The sequence below is a fragment of the Rhododendron vialii genome, chromosome 5a (assembly GCF_030253575.1).
Source record: "Rhododendron vialii isolate Sample 1 chromosome 5a, ASM3025357v1".
Classification (NCBI taxonomy): Eukaryota; Viridiplantae; Streptophyta; class Magnoliopsida; order Ericales; family Ericaceae; genus Rhododendron; species Rhododendron vialii.
The window spans coordinates 6,575,131-6,600,559 of record NC_080561.1 but is presented as its reverse complement, the minus strand read 5'-3'; the positions used below and the strand labels follow the sequence as shown (position 1 = coordinate 6,600,559).

Below are 25,429 nucleotides of genomic sequence, written 5' to 3'. Positions count from 1 at the left end.
GTACTATCATGAAGAGCATTATCTTCAGTATGAGACGTCTCTGGTTCAACAACCGATAACTCTTCCCTTTCATCTGAAAATTCACCCTGTCCTGAAGAATCTCCGGACGAAGAAATATTTTCTGAGGTAAAAAATGCTTCCAGTTCTGCATAATTTATCACTTCGTCTGAATTCTCCCCTGGAAATGGTAAATTAGGAATTGGCGCCTTGTAAAAAAGTTCGGTCTCGTGGAAGGTAATATCCATGGAAACATAAAGCCTTCGAGTTTTTGAATCAAAACACTTGTAGCCTTTTTTATTGTTCCCATATCCCACAAAAACACACTTCAAAGCACGAGATTCAAGCTTAGTCCGTTGGCGAGGATGCAAATGAACATAAACCACACACCCAAAAATTCGTGGAGCCAGAAGTACTACCGGTGGGAGAGTGCAATGGTCAGAAAGGGCATCCAATGGTCTTCGAAAATTAAGAACACTGGATGGCGTACGGTTCATTAAATAGACCGCCGAATTCAAAGCTTCACCCCACAAGTAAATAGGAACATGACCCCCAATTAAAAGAGACCGAGTAATTTCCAATAAATGTCGATTTTTTCGCTCTGCAACACCATTTTGTTGAGGAGAATCTGTGCAAGATGTTTGGTGAATAATCCCTTCAGAGTGCATAAATTCCATCAATTCTTTCTTTTCGTACTCACCACCATTATCAGAACGAAAGACTTTTATTGGAACACCAAACTGAGTAGTTATCATTTGATGGAACATGCGAAAAATTGAACAAACATTACTCTTGTGTTTCATTTGATAAACCCAAGTCATGCGAGTGCAATCATCAACAAAAGTTATAAACCACCTCATCCCATTAAGAGTAGAAATTGGGGCCGGTCCCCAAACATCTGAATGAACTAATGAAAAAGGTAAATCTGTTTTATGATCACTCAAATGAAATTTAGTACGATGGCTTTTTGCTTTCACACAAGTTTCGCAAACAAAATCTGAAAGATTACATCCATGAAACAAGGATGGAAATAATTTCCTAAGATAGCCAAAGGAAGGATGTCCCAATCTCCTATGCCATAACCAAATTTTCTCCTTTTTTTTATTCATAGAATCTCCATTTACCACAAGAGCGTGCCCTTTTTTATCGGATTGTTGGAATCCATCTTCAAGATAGTACAATCCGCCCATTTGTCTACCACTGCCAATCTTCTCCCGAGTATGGATGTTCTGAAAGACACAGTGAGTAGGAAAAAATAGAGCAACACAATCATGAGATTTGGCTAATTGATTCACAGAGAGAATATTACAATTTAACGACGGCACAAATAAGACATCATGGATTTTTAACGTGGAAGATAATGGAACTGTACCAACTCCAATAACCGGAGATGATACATCATTAGCAGTGGTGATAGTGGCTTTGGAACATTTAGGAGATAAATGACTAAACTTATAACGATCACAAGTCATATGGTCTGTTGCGCCAGAGTCAATTATCCAATTACTATTTCCAGTAAAAGACATACCAGACTTAGCAGTGAATGCAAGGGTTGTGGCTAGATTTGCTTTTGGATCAGAGACCAGACACAATAGTCGACCAGACACAATAGTCGAAGATTCGTTCTTCTTTGGTAATTTAGCACCACTTACTTCAGCCATGACGGCACTAGAAGAAAATTTTGCAGCGGAATGATATGAACAGAAACACCAACAATTGTGAATACAGGACCTACTTCAATTCCTAGAGTTTAAGAAAAGGAGATTGAAGGTGGCTTTGATACCATGAAAATAAACACAATTGTGGAGTAATTTTCTGATAATTCCATTCATCGTAGTTGTACAATATATATAGTACAAACATTAACAAGGAAAGAATACAAGATTACATGAAAATATTCTACACTTATGGCATAAAATAAGATTACACAATTAAGGATATTGACCAAATCAAATATTGACTAAATCATATCCTTAATTCTAGCAAAAGGAAGTTTGGAATGTTCTACCTCTCAAGTATTCAAACTCTTAGCCAGGGGCAAAGCTGTATGGAGGGGGTGTGGCATGCGCCACTCCCTAATTTACACGAATGGAAGTCGATTAGACATTTATTGGTATCCGAACAACTTGAACTTTTTTACAAATTATTAAAATAGAACATCTTAACAATGAACGTTTTGGATTGAGAATAATATCTCAATAGCTTTTATTTGAAGATCAAATGAGAGTTGAATCAAGTGTTTAGTATATTAATATCTCAAAACTCCCTGGTGGAGAGTCAGGGAATCATACATGCACTTAGGGGTGCAAATGAGCCTAACCGAGATTTATAGTGTTCAAGATTGGCTCGTTCGTAATTGAGCCGAGCTCTTAATGAGTAGAGCCAGGTTAATCCACTTAACAAGTCTCTTTAGACAAGCCGAGTTTTTATGAGTCGAGCTATTGAGTGTTGAACTCGACTCAGCTCGTTTTCGAGCCCGAGCTTGGCTCGATTACTAAACGAGCAGAGCCAAGCCACGAGCTGCTCGCGAGCAGCTCGGTTCGTTTGCTTCAGGGCTACCTGCACTTTCATTTTTTTGTAACCGAGGAAAAAGACTAATAATAAACAAGAGAATTGATTTTGTCACTCTCCTTTTTGTTAATGTCACTTATTTTGTCTCACAAAATAAATCATCTAATATAGACACAAGAAGAAGTGACATTAACAATAAGAAGGGGAGTGACAAAATTACTCCCCGTAAACAATTTCTATAATGGATTTTGATGGAAGTAAACATTTCGTTATTTTGGGAAGACATTCCGAAACAGTCATACGTGTCCCCGCGTGAACATCCGTTTCCTGGAAAATCCACGAAATTACCCACCCCGATTGATTACTTTCATTATCCACATACAAAACTTCATTGACTCTCTCTCTGCTCTCTCTCTCTCTTGACTCTTCTCTCTCTAGTCTCTAGCTAGCCTGACTGAATCGAGGACGTGGAGCCCAAACCGGTCCTCTGCTTTGCTGGCTCCAAGCTCTCAATTGGGTGCCTTCTTTAATGGGTTTTGTCTGCTGAGCATCACCAGACCTTCACTTGGCCCCAATCGAACTTCGTTCTCTCTCTCTCTCTCTCTCTCTCTCTCTCTCTCTCTCTCTCTCTCTCCCCCTAATTGAAAACTCTCTCTTGTTTGCTCGATCATTGACAACTCTCTCTCTCTCTCTCTCTCTCTCTCTCTTGTTGTTACTCCATCACCTCGTCATATCTCCATACCCAACTACAAAACCCACTTCACTTTCTCTTTGATTCCAACGGATCCTCAGATCCAACTCTTTCACTTTCAGATCTTCCCATCCTTCGATTATCAAGGTAATATTTTTCCCCAGTTTTTTTTCCCACACATCTTTTTTTTGTATACTTGTATGTGTGTATCAATATGTCTGCAGTTTTCTTTGAAATAAATTGGTTAATTCTCATGCCTGCAGAGTTTTTTGGCATTTTAGAAAATGGTTGCTGATTATTTTCCACGCTTGGAGTTGAACCTTCTGGATTTGAGGTGGCTGACCCAAAAAAAGTGAATTTTTTGACCGTTGGTTTTTTCAAAGTCAGCCTCTTTGCATTGGTCTTGATTTTTCACCATTAGCCGCTGTTTTTGTTGTCTATTTTAAGAAGATGAAACAAACACGGGTTTTTTCACACACAATCGGTATAGGGCCCGGAACTGGTCAAGGTGCCCGCGCAGCTTGGTCCGGGGACATGTGGGTAGCATAATTTTTTTTAATATAAACCCTATCCCTTAGTTTCTTCTGAATTCTCAGCTGAACGTTACAGAAGAGGCTTTTGTAGTCATGGTTTTCCCCTCTTAAGATGAAATATAGATGGTTTTCACATATAAAGCTTATTCCTTAGATTTTCTTACAATTCTCACCTGGTCGTTTTTCCCATAAAGAGAGGCTTTTGATCTAGTTAGTATGATCGTATAGGTTTTTGTATTTAAAAGTGATTCGATATCTAGCCCAGATTAGTCGAGGTGCTGTGAGGTTGGTCCGGACACTTGGTTATCAAAAAAGTGATTTGATATTGACTTGGTTGTGCAGTAGGCAAGGGAACAGTTCACAATTGGTGTTATTTGGGATAGAGTTATTTTGAGTGCTTATTGGATGTGGTGAATTTGTGGGAGATAATTAGAGTGAAATAAGCTGAATTTCTCAGAAAGTATTGATTTTTTGTTGTGTTGATGCACTAGCATATTAATTATTATTCATTAGGGTGTAAATACAGGTTTTATATTTTGTTTTTTTATTTGTTGTGCAGTAGACAAGGAAACAGTTCAAAATTGAGGTTTGTTAGATGCGGAGACTTTGTGGGGGGATTTGGGGGAAATGAGGTATGTTAACCCGGTTGATGAACTACTTGAGGGCCTGTTTTCGGCCGAGGTCGGATGGGCATGTTCATGCGGGTTCGGATTCCTGTGGTAAGCAAGAAGGGCTTTTATGGTACAAAGATACAGGACAACATTCTAATGGGGAATTCTCAATGGCTGTGGTTCAAGCCAACAATTTACTCGAGGATCAGAGCCAAATTGAGTCAGGTTGCTTGAGCACAAATGACTTGGGTCCATTTGGAACCTTTGTTGGTGTTTATGATGGGCATGGAGGCCCCGAGACTGCTCGATACATCAATCAATACCTCTTCCAGCATCTCAAGAGTAAGTCACTTCAATTATAATGCCTTTGTAGCTGCCATTTTTCCCCCCCAGTTAATTCATTAATTACTCATTTGTTGTTTTTTATTTCACTGCAGTTATTGGGTTGTAGAATAAGAAGAGGAAGGAGATATATATAGGTTTTTGATCTTTGTATGTTGTCTTATATTGCATCCAATCTCTTCTCAGTTGATCCAAATAGTTGTATTAGGCTGATTGAGGGGAAATTTTCACTATCCTGGATTTCATATAGTGAATTATTGGAAGGTTTTTTGAGTTAGCATTTTCCAGATTTACTGGTGTTAAAATGCTGTTAGGTTCCGTTGGATAGATGTGGATTTCGAATGAAGGGATTTGGCATCATTACTCATTGAGGGTTAGTTTTCATAGCTTACACACCATCATGTAGGAGTTGGAGCTCTTTATCATGATTTATTTGCAAAAGCTATGAGTGATTCGAAATCCTTTATGCCAAGGATTGTAGTCATATGAGGATCCCAAAAAATACATCTCTGCTACCTCTGGTCCATCTTCTATTCTTGTTTTACAAGCCACCTATAGCCAAGCTTCTTATATTGTTGTTGAACTGCATATAAAACCCCTTCATTTAAAATCCACAAATGATCTTTGGGGTTGTATTTCTTTTTTGATCCTTGTGTTGCTTGGGCTTTAAGGTCATTTTTTTTTGTTTCTCTCAATGATGCAGAGTTTACTCATGAGCAACAATCTATGTCGGCGGATGTAATACGGAAGGCATTCCAAGCAACAGAGGAGGGGTTTCTCTCTGTTGTTACCAGACAATGGCCAATGGCACCGCAGATTGCAGCTGTAGGATCTTGCTGCCTGGTCGGTGTTATTTGCAATGGAACCCTTTACATTGCCAACGTTGGTGATTCGAGAGCTGTTTTGGGGAGACTTGTCAAATCACCAGGGGAGGTTCTGGCCATTCAGCTCTCAGCAGAGCACAATGTGGCTATAGAGTCTGTGAGACAGGAGTTGCGTTCTTTGCACCCGGATGACTCACAAATAGTTGTTTTAAAGCATAACGTATGGCGTGTGAAGGGCCTCATACAAGTAAGTCTTCTTTGAAAGGGAAGGCTTTAATGTTGGACTCAACAGTTAGAGTTTGCATACACTTGTACTTCCTATTCCATGATTGCTAGTTAACTAGTTACTAGATAAACATCTGGCTTAACTAGTAAGACTAGATGAGTTGGACATCATAGAATAATGCACGGGGTGATACTTCAACATTTTATTCCATTTATTTAGAGTTGTTGTGAATTTTTGGTTCTCCTTATGTTTTGATGGTTACAAGGTTTGCACCTCCTTTATTTGGCACACATTTCGAGAGTAGAATAGTACATGTAGTTAGTTGGTTACATTAGATTTGGCATCCTGGAAACTGATTATGATACCTAAGTTAGCCACAAATTTTTTTATGCCGAGTAAAAGTCTTCATCCGAATCATCCTCATACTACGCAATGCATCGTCGCTAGTTTCTGAGGCTGCTTTAGAGATGTTTTGTGTATTTTTCCTTCTCAACACCGTAGATGTTGAGATTTTTCCTTTTCCACCAGAAGCATCACTTCATTGATGGGTTTGCTTGACATCTAACGTCAAATTGTTTATTGGGCTCTTTGTTTGCTCCATTGATTTTGTGGTTTGCTCAATATCTAACAACAAATTGTTCTAATTCGTTTCTAGTATGATTCTCAACTAGGATTGCAACAAAAAAAAGAGTAGAGATTATTTTGTGTTGAACTTGGATGCTTCTTGTCCTTGTTTTGCTAGTTCTTTTCCTTTTAAAAGCTGTACCACTGCCACAAAACACATAACTAGAAATTTCTAGACTAATTTTATCTCATACTTGTACGATGGCTACATTTTTTTTTTCCTTAAGCTTTTATCTTGGACCATGCAAGTTGAATGGCTTAGGCTTTCTTTCTGGGTGATCATGTAGTTGTAGTTGCTTGATATTTGGTTCTCCATTTGTGTGACTTCATTTTTCACATTGATTCTACATCTGCTGATGGTTTCAAAGCTGAGTTATTTATGGAACTTTAGTTATAAAAGCGTACATGATTGTTAGGCTGATAAGGAAGGTCATGATTGCCTTAAACTAAGTTGAGACTATGGCGTCAAATTGTACCAACTGAAGGAGATGAATCCATCTAGCCGACCTGACATAGGTGTTTTAAAGGCTTGTTCAGCTGATTTTATTGTTTTATCATTTTTGTCTATTTTCCTTCTCACTGGAAATAAAATTTGGCTTAGCAGTTTTTGCATCGTATGCCCCACCTACCAGCAATATCTCGGCTCTACCATTCGTTGGTAGACATCATGCATCTTGAACTTTTGAGTTTTGTTTTTCTCTAATGTTCAGGTTATATTATATCTCGCAGATTTCAAGATCTATTGGTGATTTCTATTTGAAAAAGGCAGAGTTCAATAGGGAGCCCTTATATGCTAAGTTTCGGCTACGCGAACCTCTTAGAAGGCCGGTCTTGAGCTCTGAACCGTCGATTTCGGTGCACCCGCTTCAGCCGCATGATCTGTTTATTATATTCGCTTCAGATGGTCTCTGGGAGCACTTAAGCAACCAGGAAGCAGTGGATTTGGTTCAAAATCATCGTCGCAACGTAAGATGCTTGACACTGGGCATTAACACTAATTCCAATATAGGGGGCTTAAAACTAACACTATTCCTTTCATCAAAGAACACTGAGGACAACTTCTAATCTTCCCTCTGCTCAAGTTTGTCTTCTTACCTGATAACAATAACCAAATGGGTAATTGGGGTTATATTAGTAGCCCCATTATGGAATTAGTAAAAACCACTTTCTTATGGTTGAGTTAGTTATTCTTATGTTATGTAGACCATGATAGTTGTGTATACTGAGCTAATATTTCTAAAAATTCTTGAGTGTACCTTTTTCCACAAACTTGGATTCTAGCTATATAATGTAGTGGTAGAAAAACACTAATATTTCTAAAAATTCTTCAATCACGTAAATTTATATGTTCTTGTGTTTGTACTTTGTATTGCTTTATATTTTGTATTCATATCCCCCAGATCTTATGTTGTACGGAAACATAACTAGGTGTGACTATCAGGGCTGTTATTACTTCACATCTGATGAAAATTGATATTAGTTTTGTGGCTTTTGCCTGTATGTGCTACTGTCGATGCAGAAATTTAGTGACGAGTGCATGATCCTTAAAACAAGCTAATGTCTCAATCTTATGCTTTTGAGTGTTACGCAATTGAAAATCCTTCTTCCCAGAAAGAATACGAAAGCAAGAAAATTTTACTTTTGAGCTACCTTGATGCAGGGAAGTGCGAAAAGGTTGGTGAAAGTTGCTCTGCGAGAAGCGGCGAAGAAGAGAGAGATGAGGTATTCAGACTTGAAGAAGATCGATCGTGGTGTCCGCCGGCATTTCCACGACGACATCACGGTAGTTGTTGTTTTTCTCGATTCTAATCTGGTGAGCAGGGCCAGCTCGGTCCGTAGTCCCAACCTGTCCGTGAAAGGGGGCGGAGTCAACCTCCCTTCCAACACTCTTGTCCCCTGCACTACTCCCACCTGAGGAAGGACCGAAGGAGGAGAAGAAGAAGAAGAAGTGGGTTCTAGTGCTGTTCATAACTTCATATGTTCTACTATTGTGTGGTGTGAATACCAGGTATCTGCTAAAGGATATGATTCTTGAAAAGAGCATGCTGTTAATTCTTTCTTTAAAAGTACATTGTAGCCTTCCACTGTGAGAAGTAAAACTTGGGTTGTGTATCTTAAACCCAAGAAAGGACTGAAAAATCCCTTGGTGCAGTTCTATTTTTTAGTAGTACTATGTTCCTGACTTTTATTCCTTTAGGTTACCTTTGAACATAGGATTTGCGTGAGGATTTATGGAGGGGATTGAAAAGGTATAGGACATTGGCTTTTTCTCCAGTTTTTCTTTCCCCGGTAATAAATCCATTTGCAAATTCATGATCTAAAATAATACGCTTGAATTTTCCTTTTCAGCTCCTGTAGATCATTGAATTGCTAACTAGAAATCGGATGGTGAGTGATTGCTTGGTTGCGTAAATATTCAGATTGTAGTACTTCAGTTTTATCATACTGAGGTTGATATGCATAACAATTTTAAGAGCAATTACTCGTCGAGAATTGTAGAAGTACATTTACTCTTTAGAGAAATGATTTATGCACTCCACTTTGTACTAGTATTGTATATGCACTTCAAAACTTGTCTTCCAGTGTGCTTTGGTAATTGTGCTTTTTGTAATTTTAAGCACTAAATGACAATTTTGGAGTGCATTTATAAAAAGAAAATGGATTGAAAAAATTACTGCACGTGTCAATGATATTTCTATTGTCTACTTTTGTCGAAATTCTTAAAATTTCATTTCTAGTTCAAGCAACCAACGATCGATTTGGGCAGTGTAAGTACCCACAAACGGACGATCATTTATGTCGAAGTTGGGAGCTACTGTATCTTTAGGGTACTATGCGAAACTCCTGGATCGCTCTAGCCTTGAAGCCGAATTGTGGGGCTTGCCGAGAGGGTTAGAGTTGATCAAAGAGGAGGGAATGGCAAAGGTTCAAGCGGAATGGGACTCTCAACTGGCGGCGAAGATGATCAACGAAGGCTCCTCCCCAACTGCCCTGTCTAGCAGCCTTGCTAGCGAATGCCGGATGAAATCGGAAGCTCCCTAACGCACACGTTGAGAGAATCAACGAAGGGTCCTCCCCAGCTGCCCTGTCTAGCAGCTTTGCTAGCAAATGCCGAGCCACGCTGGATGAAATCGGAAGCTCTCTAACACACATGTTGAGAGAAGGCAATAAGGTGGCGGATAGACTACCGAAATTGAGTATGGATCAAGATCATGTGGTGTCGCTTGTGACTCCTCCCAAAGAGATAAAAGACCTCCTGGCGGCTGACAGAGAAAATATTACTTAATGTATATATAACAGTAAGAAATTTCTCAATCTAACTTGAATAATAGATACACATATTTAGCATTCGTGGAAAATAATTCCCAAAAATGAGACTGCAGAAAATTTTCTTTAAAAAAAAAAAAAAAAAATCCTCTTGGCCGTGAATTTATTGTTCCAACTCTTAAACCCATGAATCCTACGGAAGGGGCAAATTGAACGTTATTATTATTAGTTTTTTTGAACCTGCCTACCTCACTTTTATAGTGCTGGTACAAATTTAGGACTTGGGCCCTACTACAAGTTGGGGGCACAGAAGGGTATTCTCCTCTTCTAATTAGGCCATCCCAACAGTTCAAAAAAATTTAGGCCATCCCATGCCCGTTAATATGATCACAACCTTTCATTTTGTCGCTGAATTGGTCATCCATGCAAAAAATGAGATTAGTTATATCGACAGCAATTCAAATAAACTACGTTTTTCTTAAGACATAAACATCACAGGAGCACAGCACCCTGCTGCACCCCCAACCAACGGCAGCCGGCAGGGCACCCTGTTCGACAAAATTATCAAACAATTCTATAGTGCTAAAACATATAGTATCCCCAGAATACCATCATAACTCCATCGATACCCTACCTTCTTACCACCCTAATCCCCTTCCGCTTCATTATCACAAAGTTCAACAGTCAAAAGAAGGGTGGTGCCATGGAATTGAAGCAGAAGAGCTATACATGTGAGTTGACCCATGAAAACAAGTTGCATAAAAGGTCTCAGTTCTACAACATTCAATTTGTACAAATATGTCATGAGACACTTTCTATGATCATGCACATGAATAATTACAGGACTAGTGATTTAAGTCATGTATACAACTTTTTCTTATCCTATCTCAGGTACAAGGAAACCAAAAACTGAGAGAAGAGTATAAATTCACTAACTATAACAGCAGGGGAGTGTATGCCGAAAAATGGGACAATGTCCACTTGCAACCAGTTCTCCACCACAGAACCCACTGCCGCCCCAACTACAAGGCCCCCAATGGTAATTACAGTTGCCTTTCCTGCAGAAGAACAAATACAAACCAATTTGAAATAATCCGTAAGTGTGGTGTCTCTAATTTTGACAGGCATACAGTGCAAGGTATACATTAGCATAAACACAGTTGATTGAGAGAGGATCAACCGTAGCTTGATAGGATATACAGGCAGCATGTGAAACTACTCTTCCAATGATTAAAGGGTTTCCTAACTGTGCTCAGTCCTAGATTGGGCTTTTGAAGCAACAAAGGACCACATAGAAGCACCAGCACATACTCATCACCTAATTGTAATTAAGAGAAGGATGAAATAAGTATTTCTAAGAGAAGAGCAAAATGTATCTAACCCTGACCAACATCGTCTCTTCTGATACATCTCTTTGTAATCACCTAACGTAAGAAAAATTCCCACCAAAAGGTGGAGTGCATAATCATCATTCACCCATTATCACCCAACTCCAGCTAGAATGTTCTATCATACATCCAGCTATTGCAAAAAGCTCATCCACATCGTTTCAACTGAATGCCTGAATCCCATCTCAAAAATATCATCCACAAATAGTTCAACAATCAAAGGGGAAACATGCGTTTACTTTTTGAAATCACAGTTCCTCTGCAAGATCTATTTTTTTGGAGCTTTTGAACATGCTTTTTGTCTTGTACCGAAAACATATTCACTTCTTCTATTGTACGCCATATATTTTTCTCTTTTTCTTTAGCAAAATGAAGTACATAAACGTGACGGGATTCTTGAGGTCAGAAACTGTTAAGGGCTCTGACAGAGGCATAAACAGATCGGTCAAATCGCATCTAAGAGAGTTCATAGATTAGTGCAGCAGTACCAGCAACATGAAAATGACGTGTGCTTAACCTCCACAATTGGATGCAACTGAAACAAGTTATGGCTGAACCTCAAAACAAATCGAAACATAATAGGGGTATTTCAAGTATTTCCATTTAAACAAATGAATCCCTGACATACCAATACCTCCCTCACTCTGCAGGCTTGCATGGGAGAGGTCAGCTCAGGTGCAACATTTGGGGGTCCACAATCATTTGGCTAACATGCAACAATGCCAACACAGATATTCTCAAGTGAAATAACGTATAGTTGAGAATATTCACAAGTGAAATAATGAATAGTTGAGAATATTCTCAAGTGAAATAATGAATAGTTGAGAATATTCTCAAGTGAAATAATGTATAGTTGAGAATTTACCAATTTCAAACCATAACAGGAAGCAATCAAATTGATCATCATAAAGAATCAACACGAGTAAGCATGTGCAGCGCTCATGTGATCAACATTGCCAACAGTGACTTTGAATCAACAAAATGCAATATCAAGCGAAAAGACAAAAATAGGAAAGGATAAGATAGGAAAACAACAATAAAATATAAAATAAGCAGAACATTGAAGATAAAAGTAAATCTAAATATACTGACAGAATTGGAAGCCTGCTATGAATAAATGCTCCTTACCTAACTTAATATTCTTTTTAGTCATGAAGTATAAGGATGCTCCAAAACTTGTGGCCAGGATCAGCCCAGGAACATCAGCCCCAGCATAGGGTGCTGCAGAAGATGTGGAGGCTCCATTGACGTAATTTAAGACCATGAGGGCTCCATATACACCAGCTTGTATGCCCAAGTCACCAGTATCTGGCGTTTCAAATGAAACTTGCGAACGCTTAATAGTCGCTTGCAGCCACTGAGGCATTGGTGCGTTTACAGCTTTAACATCAGCATAACGGATGTTGCTATCAACAACTTTTCCAGCTCGGCGCTGTGACAAACTTTGCATAAGCAACATATCATACGCAGCCTCTACCTGAAACCATCATTACACAGAAGTTATGACCCAGAAAAAATTAGGTTACAACCAATTCTGTGCATAATAATAACATACAAATGCATTGTGGTAAGCACAGTTCAATAAGCACTGGAAAATGTGTTTGGTTTACTACCACATGGATGTCCAAAAACTAAATCGTTTCCAAGATGGCTTCAATGAAATTATGCACATCCACAGGGGCACAAGCAAGTGTGAGAGAGAACACACCAACCAGGTTGAATGTGGTTTTGAAGCTCTGCTTAAATTTCTGAATAACCTGAAGGTAACTGGTTGGTTTTCAGTAATGCTTTCCTCACAATTACCATAGTTCTCAAATTAGACTATCCTAAAATAAAGATATGATAAAAATTTCATAATCCTGAGATGTAGCACACCTATATTCTACGAAATTGCAGTAATCCATGGGTTGTGGCTTTTTCAGGGGATAAATTCACCAGAAACTAAGGACGCAAATCAGTATCCAATAATGCAGCAACCTTAGAAATAAAGTTCAAATGATACAATAGCAAAGCCTTGTATGTTCCACCACTTATTATAAGAAAATAAAAGGCAAAATACCTAATGCACTCTCACTGCCAAACAGAAAAGAATACAAAACAAATCAACAGTCAAGTTTAAGTTTTTTCTGCGGCTAAACTTCATGGTACCGCAAATTCACGAGGGAAGTAATAAACAACTTCGTTCAAAACGCAGAAGCACAATCCAATCTTCCATTTACTAAAACTTTACAGTCCATTATTAAGCAATAACCCCCAAAACGAAACCCCCAGATAAAGCTAATTAGATTATTATCCATTTTCAGACCAAGAATCAGATTCTCTAAACATGTGCTTGTGGTGCTGTGCTTTCTCCGGTTGAACCTTGGATGAGAAGGTGGCTAGGTTGGTATATCTTGGGTGTGGTTGAGACCTGCACAAGTAGCACCCGCGTTAGCACCCAAACCCGGATCATGGGGAGTCCGGGATAGGCACTCCGACGGACAAGTCAGTGAAAGGAAAGAGGAGCTTTTTAGGTTAAGTTTAGGGTTTCAGAGGAGAAGAGTTGATTACCTTCATCTCTAGGGGGACTGCTCCTTTTATAGGCCAAGGGAACGTGGAGACCAACCCATGTACATGTATCACGCGCTCCGTGATTGGTTCGTCAGTCGTGGCACCAAATCAGGTCCGCAATCAAATCCCTTGCATGATCCCCACAATCTGCTCGTGTAATTAAGGAAACCGTATCACACCACCTGTCACTCCTACTCGACTCTACCTGACTTCCTCTTTAGGTCAGGGAGCAGGGGTGGTTAGGTGGTTAAAGGTTCTGCTGGTCGATATGACCCGGCAGTACTTCATGTTTTGGGATTGCTAATTGGTCCGGTGGGGTGCCGCCGAACTGAAAGCTAAGATTGACCACTATCCGGATTCATGGTTCCTCTGGGGGTTAATGAACTTGGCCCGGCAGGACTGGTCCGGCGGAGGCATAACGACTGTGCACCGCCGAACCAACCAACCCTCAAGTCTACAGGTCTGGCTAGCCACGGCTCTTCTGGTCCACTCTGCCGAGCCGTGCCCGCCACAGTGCTTATGGTGTTGCCCTTTATCCACATATTTGTATTTGCACCTCCTTTTTTATCCCTCGCTGCGAGAAGTAATCTAGCTCTCAGACGAGCTAGGACATGAGTCGAAGCTATCAATGTGATTTCCTAACTAGTCTACAGCGGCGATTCTCCTATTCTTCTGTACGTTCTTAATTATTACAACATATCTTCATAACAATACACAAATTAAGTATGAAGCCTGATTCGATTCGGTTTGCTCTTGGTTGACTATTCGGGGTTCGAGGACTATTCGATTCAGGTCACGGTAAATCCTAGACATGGGTATTACGATAATTGGTGACATAAACCTAGGTTGATGTAACTTGTACTCTATACTTCATTCAATACTTAAAACTGGGGTGAGCCATGATGCACTCAACTACACAGTTCAAGAAGCACGTAAGAATATCTGTGCAAGATAACACTACACCTGTGCAATTATCTCCTCGTCGCCCTTACAACCGGCGATAATCGATTTCTTGGCCCGAAGTATGTCTTCAAACGAAGCGCCCTCTGGTACGCCCAGTAGCTTCAAAGCGTTCTCCACGGACATCTCCGACGGCGCCGAGTCGTCGGCTCTCGAGCCGGCGAGGAGGACCGGCGGTAGAGTGCGGCGGAAGGGGGCGGACACCGCGGCCCCCCACCGCCACCGGTCGGTCCTGTTCATCATCGCTGTTATCTTCACAATTTGGGCGGCGGAGGGCTGCCGTGAGCGGACCGGGCCGGCCGGTTCGCGGCCGAGGAGGGTTCGGTTGGGCCGGGCCGAGAGAGTGGTGGCCATCTGTTGGGGTTCTTTTCTGTGTTGCGTGGAAATGTGAGGCTGGTTTGCTCTGATTGTCTCTGTAGAGTTTGGAGAGAGAGAGAGAGAGAGAGAATGCTTTTCTTGGTTCTGCGCCATTTGATTATCACTTGGAAGTTAATGAGATTATGGGTCCCATCGTCTGTTTATGAGTGATCTAATCTAATCATTTATATTACAGGACTTGCAGAATAGTGTACTTGATCAAATAATGAGTTTGATCGGATATTGATATTCTATAGATGTATCAAAATTAAAGTTTGGTTTATAAAATGGAAAATTTTAACTCTATACCCATTTACATACTCATACTCACAATAAGGGTGGGTCTCAGACATGCTAGATGTGTAGTATGCGGGTTCAACCCTTATTGTGAGTGTAGATGTGTAAGTGTGAGTAGGTGTTGAGGTAGAATGATTATTATAAAATTGGTGGTATGGATAGTTTAACTTCATCCATTTTATTATCCAAAATTTAAATTTTGAAATACTTATCAACGTTCATACTGCCTTGAGAGCCCTACAAGATGAACAATTTAGATTAGAACAGTAAATGCACAGTAGAACCCACAACGGCAGTGGTGGAAAATCCTATTGCAGGTGAAAAGATTTTAATATCTATTTAATTAAATTTAAGGAAAGAGGGGCCGTTTGGTTTGTTAGTTTTATTTGCTTTAAGTTTTCGAAACTAGGAGTGTAATCTATTCGTTGCGAGTGTACGAAAAATATTACTAAGGTTTTAGGTGCCTTTCGCACATTTTGGGATTCTAAGGTTTTTTTTGAAAGGGGATTCTAAGGTTTTAGGTGCCTTTCGGACAATAATTTCGATTTCAAGAAAAATAGAAGTTGATTTTCAGCATTTTACAGTAAATAGTATTACCAACTTTTACCAGAGCTTAATTATAATCTCACATATGTAGTAAACAAATTTATCTGCTTCTACTACAATCCAAAGTCTATAATTTGCAGCAAAATGTGAAACTATAATTTAGTATATGTGTATCAGTTATCGCAAAAAAGCCCGCAATAGGGTTCGGAATGATTAGTTTGAACATATAATTCACGTTCCGCTAAGGTTCTTATGTAATCAGCGCTTTCGGAGTGTCTCTGAAATTGGACTAGTGCAGCATGAAAAATAACCCCAACAAAAAAAGCATTAAACTACATTAATCACAGTTGAAAACACTTGACACTAATTCAACAAAGTATCCAACATCAACGGAAACAAAGAAACTAGGGCTGAAAAACTAAAAAAATTATCGATAGAATTGGCCCGACTTCAATTGGACACGACCGAACCAAAAAATAAAAACTTCTATCATATACAATCGAAAACGACTTGGTTTGTTAATTCACCTCGAAAATCCTTTGCATTGTAAACTTGCATTGCAACAAACGGAGATCTTGTGCTGGCACGGCAAGAGTTGACACTTCTGCAAGCATCCTTCAGATCAATAGGATACAGAAACAAAGAAACAGAAGAGAAGAAAATGGAACAAAAAGGAAAGAACAAACAACCCACTAATGGGCAAAGAAATATCTGAAGAAGCTGCGACCAGGACCGGATGCACAGGGGAACTGATTGCACATCAGAAGCATGAAAAATAGCCCGCTGAGCCATCCCATGAGCAGCACTATTTGAGGATATACCGATATAGGGGAAAATGAGACACTCGTACAGAATTGGAAGAGAATAAGAATCCGATATCCTTCATCTGTTGAGCAATGGACCAAAAGAGGATTGCACGATCTATATCAAAAATAGTATTTGCCACCACTTGAGAGTTTCCCTCTAGGAGACGGGACCAATATTCGTCAACACACCAGACGGCAGCCATGTGAGCTGCACATCAGTGTTTGATAGGTATCACTCAAATTTTCTTCCTATCTCTCCCATTTGTTGCACAGATAAATCGATCTTCACGCATATCAGTCAAGGACCATGAGAACTAAACTTTACATCATCTTGTAGAGAGAATGGTTTACATGCACCGATTCTAGAACGTAAAACAACTTGACGAACAAACACCGCGCACTTCTTTTCCATGATAATACACAAGGAGCCCGAATAGGGTCCCCATTGACTCTTCCCAAGAAGTCAGTAAGAAAGAATTGTATGAAGATTGTAAATAACCACAAAAAAGCACTAGAAATTAACAGGCATGAATTCAAATTCATCCTGCTTTTGATGTTCGTGATACAGCTGGTAGTACAACGGAACTAAGGTTACCAGGATAAGGAGTCCACAACCCTAATCCTCCCCTACTCTCTTTCAAATCAGTATTGTTCCCCTTAAACTCATCCAAAGATTTCACCCATTCAACTTTGGAAGAATGCTCGCGAGTGTGGGGGTGCAACACAAAGAGCGAGTTGTACTCGCAGTTCGGAAACATAAAGAATTTGAAGACACCCCCTAACCTGTAGACAACATAGCCAAAGCTCAGTTGATCTCTTGGTGTAAAGAGGTTGACCTCATTGAACCACAAGCAGCTAAATAAATCGTTCAGAGCTGTATGTTCGCGTATAATGATCGCCCCCTCTGGCACATCTGCATTTATAAAAAAAAAAGTGTCAATGTATGTACAACACAAATTGACAAAGCAGAATACAATGGTAATATGCGGATTTGTAGGAGGAAATGGTGCAGGAAGCAGGACTTCACCATTCTGTATCCAGTACTTCCATTAGAAGTTAAAACCAATGATGACCCATATGCTTATTCAGTATTTGCCATAGTTGCACTTGGAAGAACAAATAAAAGGAAACAAAACATATTCAAGTAAACAAGGTAGTATTCTATTTTCCCACACCAAACCATGTCATCATTGTTTCACGAGTTTGAGAAGATCCTCCTCCTCCTTCGTTTGAGAAAATAAACAAAACCCGCAGATGTTATTTTTGAGGTGCTCCATATCACAATCAAGTGTGAAAACTACATATTCTACATCACCTTCATGGCATTCTGTAAAAACAAATAATGGAAGAAAAAACATGGACTGAAAGATGTTGGCAATTCCGTCCTCACCACTAACGGTGTTTTTCATTGGACTCCATGCCTCCATGCCTTCATAACGGTATATTTTCATGTGAAGATCAATCAGAGGTCGAGCATATCGCTTCCTCCTTTTGTTTGCATCAGCTTCCTCGTATATACTGCGATGATGCTTGTGCTGAGCAATGGCAAATGTGTGCTTCCCACGCCACAAGTATCTGCAAAATCACGATGAAATCATGTCTTAACTAAGACATCCCATCAGTTCAAGGTCAAATTTCCTTTCAAAAAAAACATTCAAGGTCAAATTTATTAGAGCATCTCAAAGTTCTACGGCAGTTTTGAATGGTAGAGTTCTATAGGCCAGATTTCATGGCATAAATCCTCTTATGATTACATGACCAATAACACTTGTTGGCATATTCATTAATTTGTTGAATAAGGTCTGTAACTATGCCAACATACAGTGATATCTATGCAACTCATCGCACCGCCAGGTCAATAATAGTCTAGGGAAAATGTGAACCAGGTGATTAAGGTTCAAAAAGTGAACTGAAAATGTGAATATTCTTAAAAAATAGGTACATTGAAAAACATTATTTCCACCTTAAACACTGCTGCTGTTAGCATTTAAGGTTGTTTAAAGCTTGATTAGCACCGTAAACCAGCTTTGTCATCTTAATCAGGTATAGAAGACCAGACCTTTCTAGAATAAGCAATGGATCAACCAAAAGCTCCATTTTACCATCAATCCAAATGCTGTACTGTGCTTGTGGAAATAATCTGTGCATTAAAATCTTGGGAACCTTTCCATTCCTTCTGGGTTCATCATAAGGTGGATTCTTCAGCACAATAAGACGCCAAATACCAACCCATTGTCCCCCATCCTTTTCCTCTCTGACTGTGACGTTCTTCTTGATGAAGTCAATGGATATTTCATCCACCACCATAAGAAAACAAAAGAGCTTTTGAGAACGTGGGCTTACATCTGAAGGCTGATGTGGAGTATCATACCCATCAAAAATCCCAGAAGCAACTACAAACCTACAGTTCTTGGCATATCTGATATCTTTTGGAGCCATTTCTGCGCCTCCACCACGCATGAAACCACAGTGCACCTGAAGATAGAAAACACAGCAAAAAGGAAAAATTCTACCATCAGAAGGGAAGGACTGAGTTGCAACACATTTTCATAAAAGGCTCTAGTGTTTTTTACTAAAATCAATGGATTTAAAAAGTTCAAACACACGATAGATACTGAAATGCCGGAACCCATTGGTTTAAGAAAACCTGCTCACAATCTTTTGCTTTAAACATAATTTATCTAAAGTGACAAGTAGATTCATTCAAGAAACACAACCAAATTATGGCAAAAGGAATCGTACAATTGGATAGTAGTTATTCACCTTCATGGATGATTTTAGTTCAAAACTCTCATCTCGTTGCAACCAGCTCTGATGCCCTCCAAATAGAGGAGGTGGACTAGATCCATTATTTCCTACCACATCCTCCGTGATATATGTCAACTGTTCAACAACTTTGCTAGGAGTTCTTCTCTTTGGAATAAGTATTTTGTCTGGGTCATCCGCAACGGGAATGAGACAACCTAATTGCATCAGCACGCAAAAAATCATTACCATCTTCGGATCTTCCTATAGAGATGAGTATTTCAAACTAGGAAAACTTAATAAAATCTTACGGTGTGGAGGTTTTGGTACAAGTCCCATCGTGTCTAACATGATTAATACCCTGCTGCCTCTGTTACACATAGCTGCACATGGAGCAAAACAACGTAGACCCATTATCTGAAACCATTACGCTAGAAAGATCTACAATATTTGCAGTAGAAAATATGGATGACATGTGCTTGTCCATTTTTTTCAACTAGCATGCATAGCCCAATTAAAATCATAAAATGTATAACTATTACTTGTCAACAACTCAAACAATCTAATTGATACCACCACATGTGCAACAGAAAATGGTAACTGATTTGTCTAGCAAATGTTTATGATAATGCACATAAATAGGTAAGATCATGTAATTTAACATCATGTGTTCGGTTGAAATAGGATGCTAAATAGTCTCCCTTGTTACCTAAAATGCAAATAATTTCTTTGGAAGTCATAAGCAGTCTCAAAAGTTCTATTTGGGTGATCTACGCACAAACAAAGGAACTTAGGTAAAAGATTATCTCCAAAATACCTGAAAGGAAAGCCAGTGAAGATTGACAAGACCAAACATGAAACAGCAAAACAGTGAGAATGAGAAACATCCACAAGATGCCCCCCACGAGAACCAAACGAAGAAAACCCCTCCTCCAAATAATCTTCATTGGGTAATCCTGAGACCACTTGCCCGGAGAAAAAAACTCCCCTTCAACATCTGCATCCACACAAGCAAGTTTAGCGTAGCAACACGTATGCTCTATACTGCTTACTGTTGGAAATTGTCCCACATCAGTAAATTCTCCTCCAAAACTAGTATATGAGCCTGGGCAGCCTCTCCACTCATTGCCAATTGGTTTTGAGTTGGAAGCTTTAACACTTATGGTCACCCTAAATTGTAACCCCCAAAGCCACAACTTAACCACCCATCCAAGCTCACTTACAAATTATAAGTTCTTATAAGTTCTGCTTTAGTGGAAACAATATATGCCTATAAAAAAAAACGTAGTATGATTATGAGTAATGCTAAGGAGACTATATTTGGATACATATTTAGGTACATTCTGATTACAAACGTTATACCGTAGCATAGATGTTTGAAGCACATGCAAAGAATTATTTTGCTAGATATGTTGGCCGGTAGACCCAAAACGATCCGTCTTCCACATGTTTACTCTAATGGCCGGAACAACATTACTTAACATCTCTTTATGTCTGATTTGAAAGTTCATTTACCTATTGAAAATAGACAATGTATGCGCATAAGCCTTATCCGCAAGTTTCTAGTTTGAGTTCCACTAGAAGCAAAATTGCCATTGTCCCCGCCAGCGAAAGCTTGTGCCAAATAGCTGTGGAAGGTTACGGTGTGGCCACGTGACCTACACTTTTACATTAGATGTGAAACTGAAGCCTTTTCGAATGACCACTAGGTCTAACAAATAATACTGGAGACTGCCATTGATTTTAACCACCTTTTGTGACTCCTTACTTAATATCTAATATAACCCATATACCCAATTAAGCAGCAACTCTTGGGGCATCTCACTCCACGCGTAAGCATGTGAAAAGGCTGTGGATGTGGCTGTATGTGGAGGTGTCAAACAGGTCGTGCTATACCAGCCCATTTACTTCATCGTGCCGTGCCATTTTTTTATGGTGTTGTGAGGTGCCGTGCTCGTGTCGGCCAATCTCCAACCGAGTTTTGTCAGGGAAAAAAAATTGTGTAACAACCTAGTATTTGTTGTGCCGCGCCCCATGCCCATCTAGAACCGTGCATTTCCATTCCGTTTGACACCTCTAGCTGTAAGAATTAATCCGGGCTACGCACAAGCTGGCCCGGGCCACTACGCATTATCAAAGAAAAATTAAAAGAAATGCAGACACACATACAAAAGTGGCTTACCTTCATTTTGCTGGCTTTGATTATTACGTTCAGCTCTCCGGCTCGCCCGTAGCGAAACGGAGCGTTGGTAATCGTTGTTCATATTCACTGGATTCGGATTCTCATGATATACCCACACGGAACGACCGAATTCTACACACACACACAAACAAGACAATAAACAAGAAGAGATTATTTGTAGTGCCCAGATCTGGGTAAACTGACAGAATCAAAATCAACAAATAATTACCTTCTTCCACGCTGTGAGTCTCTATCTATTGCATACAGAATGCAAATTCGAAAAAAGAAAGTAGCTCTTCTTCTTCTTTTTTTCTGGGTTCCTTCACTTGAATCGGAGTGAGAGGGAATTGACGCGGGGGGGGGGGGGGGGGGGGGGGGGGGGGGGGGGGGGTGTGTTGGGATAGGATCTACTTGGTGAAGAACAAACACAGGAAAAAAAAAAAAAAGTTTATAAATACTGCGAGTTTATAAATGCAACCCGTTTTTAAGCAAGAAATATTTGGACAAAAATGCCCTCAATGGAATTGACAAAAATGCCCTTAAATCTACTACATATAACCACATCTATACAACCACACCATTACAACACAACCCTCCAATTCCATCTGATCTTCCTCCCTTCCTCTCACGATAGCTGAAACTTTGAAAAACCAGGAGCTCCCACCTCAACCTCTCACCATTGACCCAGTCCGCCTTCCACCTTTTAAATCTCACCTCCCAACTCTCAATGAAAATCTCAATTTCTTCCTCACCCTCTATTGCTAGAGAAGAAGTATTTTGACCCAACAAATGAAAGCAATGTGCATTTCGAACTTGGTCCTTGGGGAGTAGATTCATTTGCAACCAACATGGTGGTGGACAAGGAAAAGGTAGCCACGAATGTTGTAGCTTTGGAGCCAAAACAGCAGCAAGAGAAAAACTCTTCCAATTTTTGTTTCTCTATCCCGACATTATTAGATTATAGAGCTTGATTATATTCAAAAATTTCAAACTCTAGAATTCAAAATTTTTAGAAAATGTCATATTCTAGAATCCGAAATTTATAGTGAATATCAAATTGTAGAATTCGAAAAATATATCATATATCATACATACTTAAATAACCATCCTCACATTTTCAAAAAATAAAAAAAAAAAAAAAAAATAACCATCCTCAGAACCCACTTTTTTTAAGTTTTCATCCCGATCAATTTGAACACTTATGTTTTCATCCTCACTTTTTAATAATCCCCATAATGCCCTTATATATATATATACACACACACACACACACACACACACACACACACAGAGTCTGGATCCAATGAGGGATCCCGCACGGTAGCGACGATCCGAGCCGCTCAAAGTGATCAGAACGTGATTCTAAGGGTACTCGCGAGAAATCAGCAAAAAAAAATGATCGGGAAGGGCTTGATCCGAACAGTTTTTTATTGAACGGTTCCGTAAAAAACTGCTCGAATTAAGCTCTTTCCAATCATTTTTTTTGCTGATTTCTCGCGAGTACCCTTAAAATCACGTTCTGCACACTTTGAGCGGCTCAGATCGTCGCAATTCGATCGGGAAAGGGGAGTCCCGCACCGTAAGGCCGTAAGGGATCCCTCATTGGATCCGGACTGTATATATATATATATATATATATATATATATATATATATATAATTTTGGGATGAAAACTTAACAGATTTTGATCCCACCGTAGAATCAGGCCAATCCCAAAAATTGCTCCCCCAATCCTTCCCCATAAATTCTGCCTTCCAATCCTAAATTTTTCTCCTTAAAATTTCCTCACTCTCAACCCATGCATCACAGGAAGAATGCAGTTATAACTGATCAATACTCCGTTCATGGCTCAACCTCCATGCATGCCGAAAAAGGAAGAACGCCACCGCCACTGTCTCCACCTCACGCAAACATCCACCGATAAAGGAAGAACACCGCTGTCGCTCGATTTAACTTTTTCACCTGGATCTGGGTCATTGAACAACTCATTTCATTTTGTTGTCGTCCACTTTTTCCCCTTGAACAGCCCTTTATTGCCCCTTCAATATGATGTCAATAGTCTCGCCGACGCCGATCGCACCTTTGTCGGTGTTGGAATTGATCTTAATAAGTTGAGGGAGGATTATGGGCTGGAAGTGAGGAACACGGTGGACGGTGGTTGGTGGCAACGAGGTTGCGCATCAAGTTGCAACAAAGAGAGAGAGAGAGAGAGAGAGAGAGAGAGAGAGAGCTCGTCTGGGTTGTGAGCAGTTTTATTTCTTTTGTTGGGATTTAGGGCAAAAATGTTCATTACACAACATAACTGAGCCATCTAGCTTCGGAAAAAAATTCAGGATTGGGATCCAACCTAACATGAAAATGTGGATCGGCCTCTAATTTTCTATATTTAGTTTTATTCGATTTCATAGAAAGATCGGAACGGTTCATTATGAAAAGGCCTTTGGCCATCAGCTTTATGGATTATAGGTATTGGCCAACCAAACATGATAAAGTTACCGTATTTTATGAAATTAACATGATAAATTGACCACATTTTTGCATGTATTGATCATGTTAAAATGCCCACGTATTATCCAAAAAGGTCATATTTTTAGTGGATCATATTCCATGAAATATGGTTAAATTACCATCAAAACATGTATTATCGTGATTAGCATTTCATAGTTAAATTATCATGTCGATTTCAACGTTTCATGACCATTCGTAATCTAGCTTGAAACCAATTTAATAAACATGACATACTCCAAAAAATATTATTATTGAAATATAAAAGTAATCAATCATATTAAAATTACCAAAAAATCATGAATTATGATTGTTTTGATGCGATTCAATTTGAAATATAAAAGTAATAGGATAAAAAATAAAAGTAATCAATCATATTTAAATTTACCAAATTCCACTAAATTAGGAAAACAATTCAATCCAATCCCACTAAATTAGAAAAGAAATATAACATAATATATGTATATCATAGTGAAAAGGGTAAGAAAGGCAATTCACTTACTAAGAGGATGAAAACATAAGCATGAAAAAAAAGAGGGATGAATTCTTACATGACATGGATAAAGCGGATGAATATTTAAATATTCCGTTTTAAATGGTTCAGATATATAAGTACGAAACTAGTAAATAGTTTCAGATTCTAGTAATCGAATGTTGGTCAATGTAGTGTTTGATTTTTTGTGGATATAATACATGGAGAAAATTCATATTGTAATACCTAAAATTTATGTAATGTTTTGACTTCTATAATCCGAACAACACCAGGTGGAAGGAACCGGGAATAACAGCACCACGGTAGACCCACCATCAATTACTAGAATCTAAAATTTCATAAATATTTCGAACACAAGAAAACCAACATTTGATTACAAGAATCTGAAACAATTTACTAATTTCGTACTTATATATCTGAACCATTTAAAACCTCAGGGATGTATATTAGTTCGTATTTTTATTTACGACATATGATATATTTTTCAGATTCTACAATTTGATATTCACTATGAATTTCGGATTCTAGAATATGATATTTTCTAAAAATTTTAGATTCTAGAGTTTGAAATTTTTGAATATAATCAAGCTCTAGAATCTGATAATGTCGGGACAGAGAAACAGAAAATTGGAGGAGCTTTGCTTTTGTTGCGATTTTGGCTCCAAAGCTACAACATCCGTAGCTACCTGATGAGCAACCAAGATTGTATAATCTTGGTGCTCTAGTTCCCTAATTTGTAGCATTTTGATTCCCTTAGATCATTTGTATCTCATTTTGCACGTAAGGGTTTGTTTTGGTTGTCTCAGGTAATACGCGGTGCTAAGGCGATTCTTAACGCCAAGGATCGTAGTCGGAAGTATCCAAGGGTTTGAGGCAGTGAGGCAATGTTCCACCAAGCCCCGTCGGGTGTTTAGTCTAGGCCAAAGAGGGTGTCGGGTCGCTGTCGGGCTGTCTGGGCAGAGCAAAAACTGAAG

At 39.2% G+C, this 25,429-nt stretch overlaps 3 protein-coding genes across 4 annotated transcripts; 1 reads left to right on the top strand and 2 right to left on the bottom strand.

Moving 5' to 3' along the window:
* Positions 1-2,882: 2,882 nt before the first annotated feature.
* Positions 2,883-8,547, top strand: LOC131325059 (probable protein phosphatase 2C 60). Of its 2 annotated transcripts, none has more exons than XM_058357102.1 (5): positions 2,883-3,346; positions 4,295-4,685; positions 5,389-5,756; positions 7,089-7,325; positions 8,020-8,547. In XM_058357102.1, the coding sequence occupies exons 2-5, from the start codon at positions 4,367-4,369 to the stop codon at positions 8,272-8,274; spliced, it is 1,179 nt and encodes a 392-aa protein (XP_058213085.1). In that variant the 5' UTR covers positions 2,883-3,346; positions 4,295-4,366; the 3' UTR covers positions 8,275-8,547. The 2 variants fall into 2 exon arrangements, with proteins under 2 accessions (XP_058213085.1, XP_058213086.1); XM_058357103.1 differs by having other exon boundaries at positions 2,886-3,346; positions 4,292-4,685.
* A 1,815-nt stretch (positions 8,548-10,362) lies between these two features.
* On the bottom strand, positions 10,363-15,027 carry LOC131325058 (protein CHAPERONE-LIKE PROTEIN OF POR1, chloroplastic-like). Its single transcript, XM_058357101.1, has 3 exons — positions 14,528-15,027; positions 12,143-12,491; positions 10,363-10,684 (listed from the first exon to the last, which is right to left on the bottom strand). Exons 1-3 carry the CDS (start codon positions 14,993-14,995, stop codon positions 10,509-10,511), a joined length of 993 nt encoding a protein of 330 aa, XP_058213084.1. The 5' UTR covers positions 14,996-15,027; the 3' UTR covers positions 10,363-10,508.
* A 1,218-nt stretch (positions 15,028-16,245) lies between these two features.
* Positions 16,246-21,912, bottom strand: LOC131325747 (probable hexosyltransferase MUCI70). Its single transcript, XM_058358169.1, has 8 exons — positions 21,687-21,912; positions 21,458-21,589; positions 20,093-20,272; positions 19,587-19,658; positions 19,294-19,493; positions 18,590-19,005; positions 17,921-18,105; positions 16,246-17,443 (listed from the first exon to the last, which is right to left on the bottom strand). The coding sequence occupies exons 2-8, from the start codon at positions 21,537-21,539 to the stop codon at positions 17,070-17,072; spliced, it is 1,509 nt and encodes a 502-aa protein (XP_058214152.1). The 5' UTR covers positions 21,540-21,589; positions 21,687-21,912; the 3' UTR covers positions 16,246-17,069.
* Between the last annotated feature and the right edge of the window lie 3,517 nt (positions 21,913-25,429).

Bases quoted from the DNA above. Each gene is read 5' to 3' on its own strand.
- LOC131325059 (XM_058357102.1), top strand. From the start codon at position 4,367: ATGTTAACCCGGTTGATGAACTACTTGAGGGCCTGTTTTCGGCCGAGG. The intron at 4,686-5,388 runs GTAAGTCACTTC...TCAATGATGCAG, and splicing joins CCTCTTCCAGCATCTCAAGA to AGTTTACTCATGAGCAACAA. The intron at 5,757-7,088 runs GTAAGTCTTCTT...TATATCTCGCAG, and splicing joins GTGTGAAGGGCCTCATACAA to ATTTCAAGATCTATTGGTGA.
- LOC131325747 (XM_058358169.1), bottom strand. From the start codon at position 21,539: ATGAACAACGATTACCAACGCTCCGTTTCGCTACGGGCGAGCCGGAGA. The intron at 19,006-19,293 runs GTGAATAACTAC...TTCTATCTTCAG, and splicing joins AACTAAAATCATCCATGAAG to GTGCACTGTGGTTTCATGCG. The intron at 17,444-17,920 runs GTGAGGACGGAA...TTATAAATGCAG, and splicing joins AATGAAAAACACCGTTAGTG to ATGTGCCAGAGGGGGCGATC.
- LOC131325058 (XM_058357101.1), bottom strand. From the start codon at position 14,995: ATGGCGCAGAACCAAGAAAAGCATTCTCTCTCTCTCTCTCTCTCTCCA. The intron at 12,492-14,527 runs GTGTAGTGTTAT...TGATGGTTTCAG, and splicing joins ACGAGGAGATAATTGCACAG to GTAGAGGCTGCGTATGATAT. The intron at 10,685-12,142 runs GTAAGGAGCATT...GTTCTTCTGCAG, and splicing joins TAAAAAGAATATTAAGTTAG to GAAAGGCAACTGTAATTACC.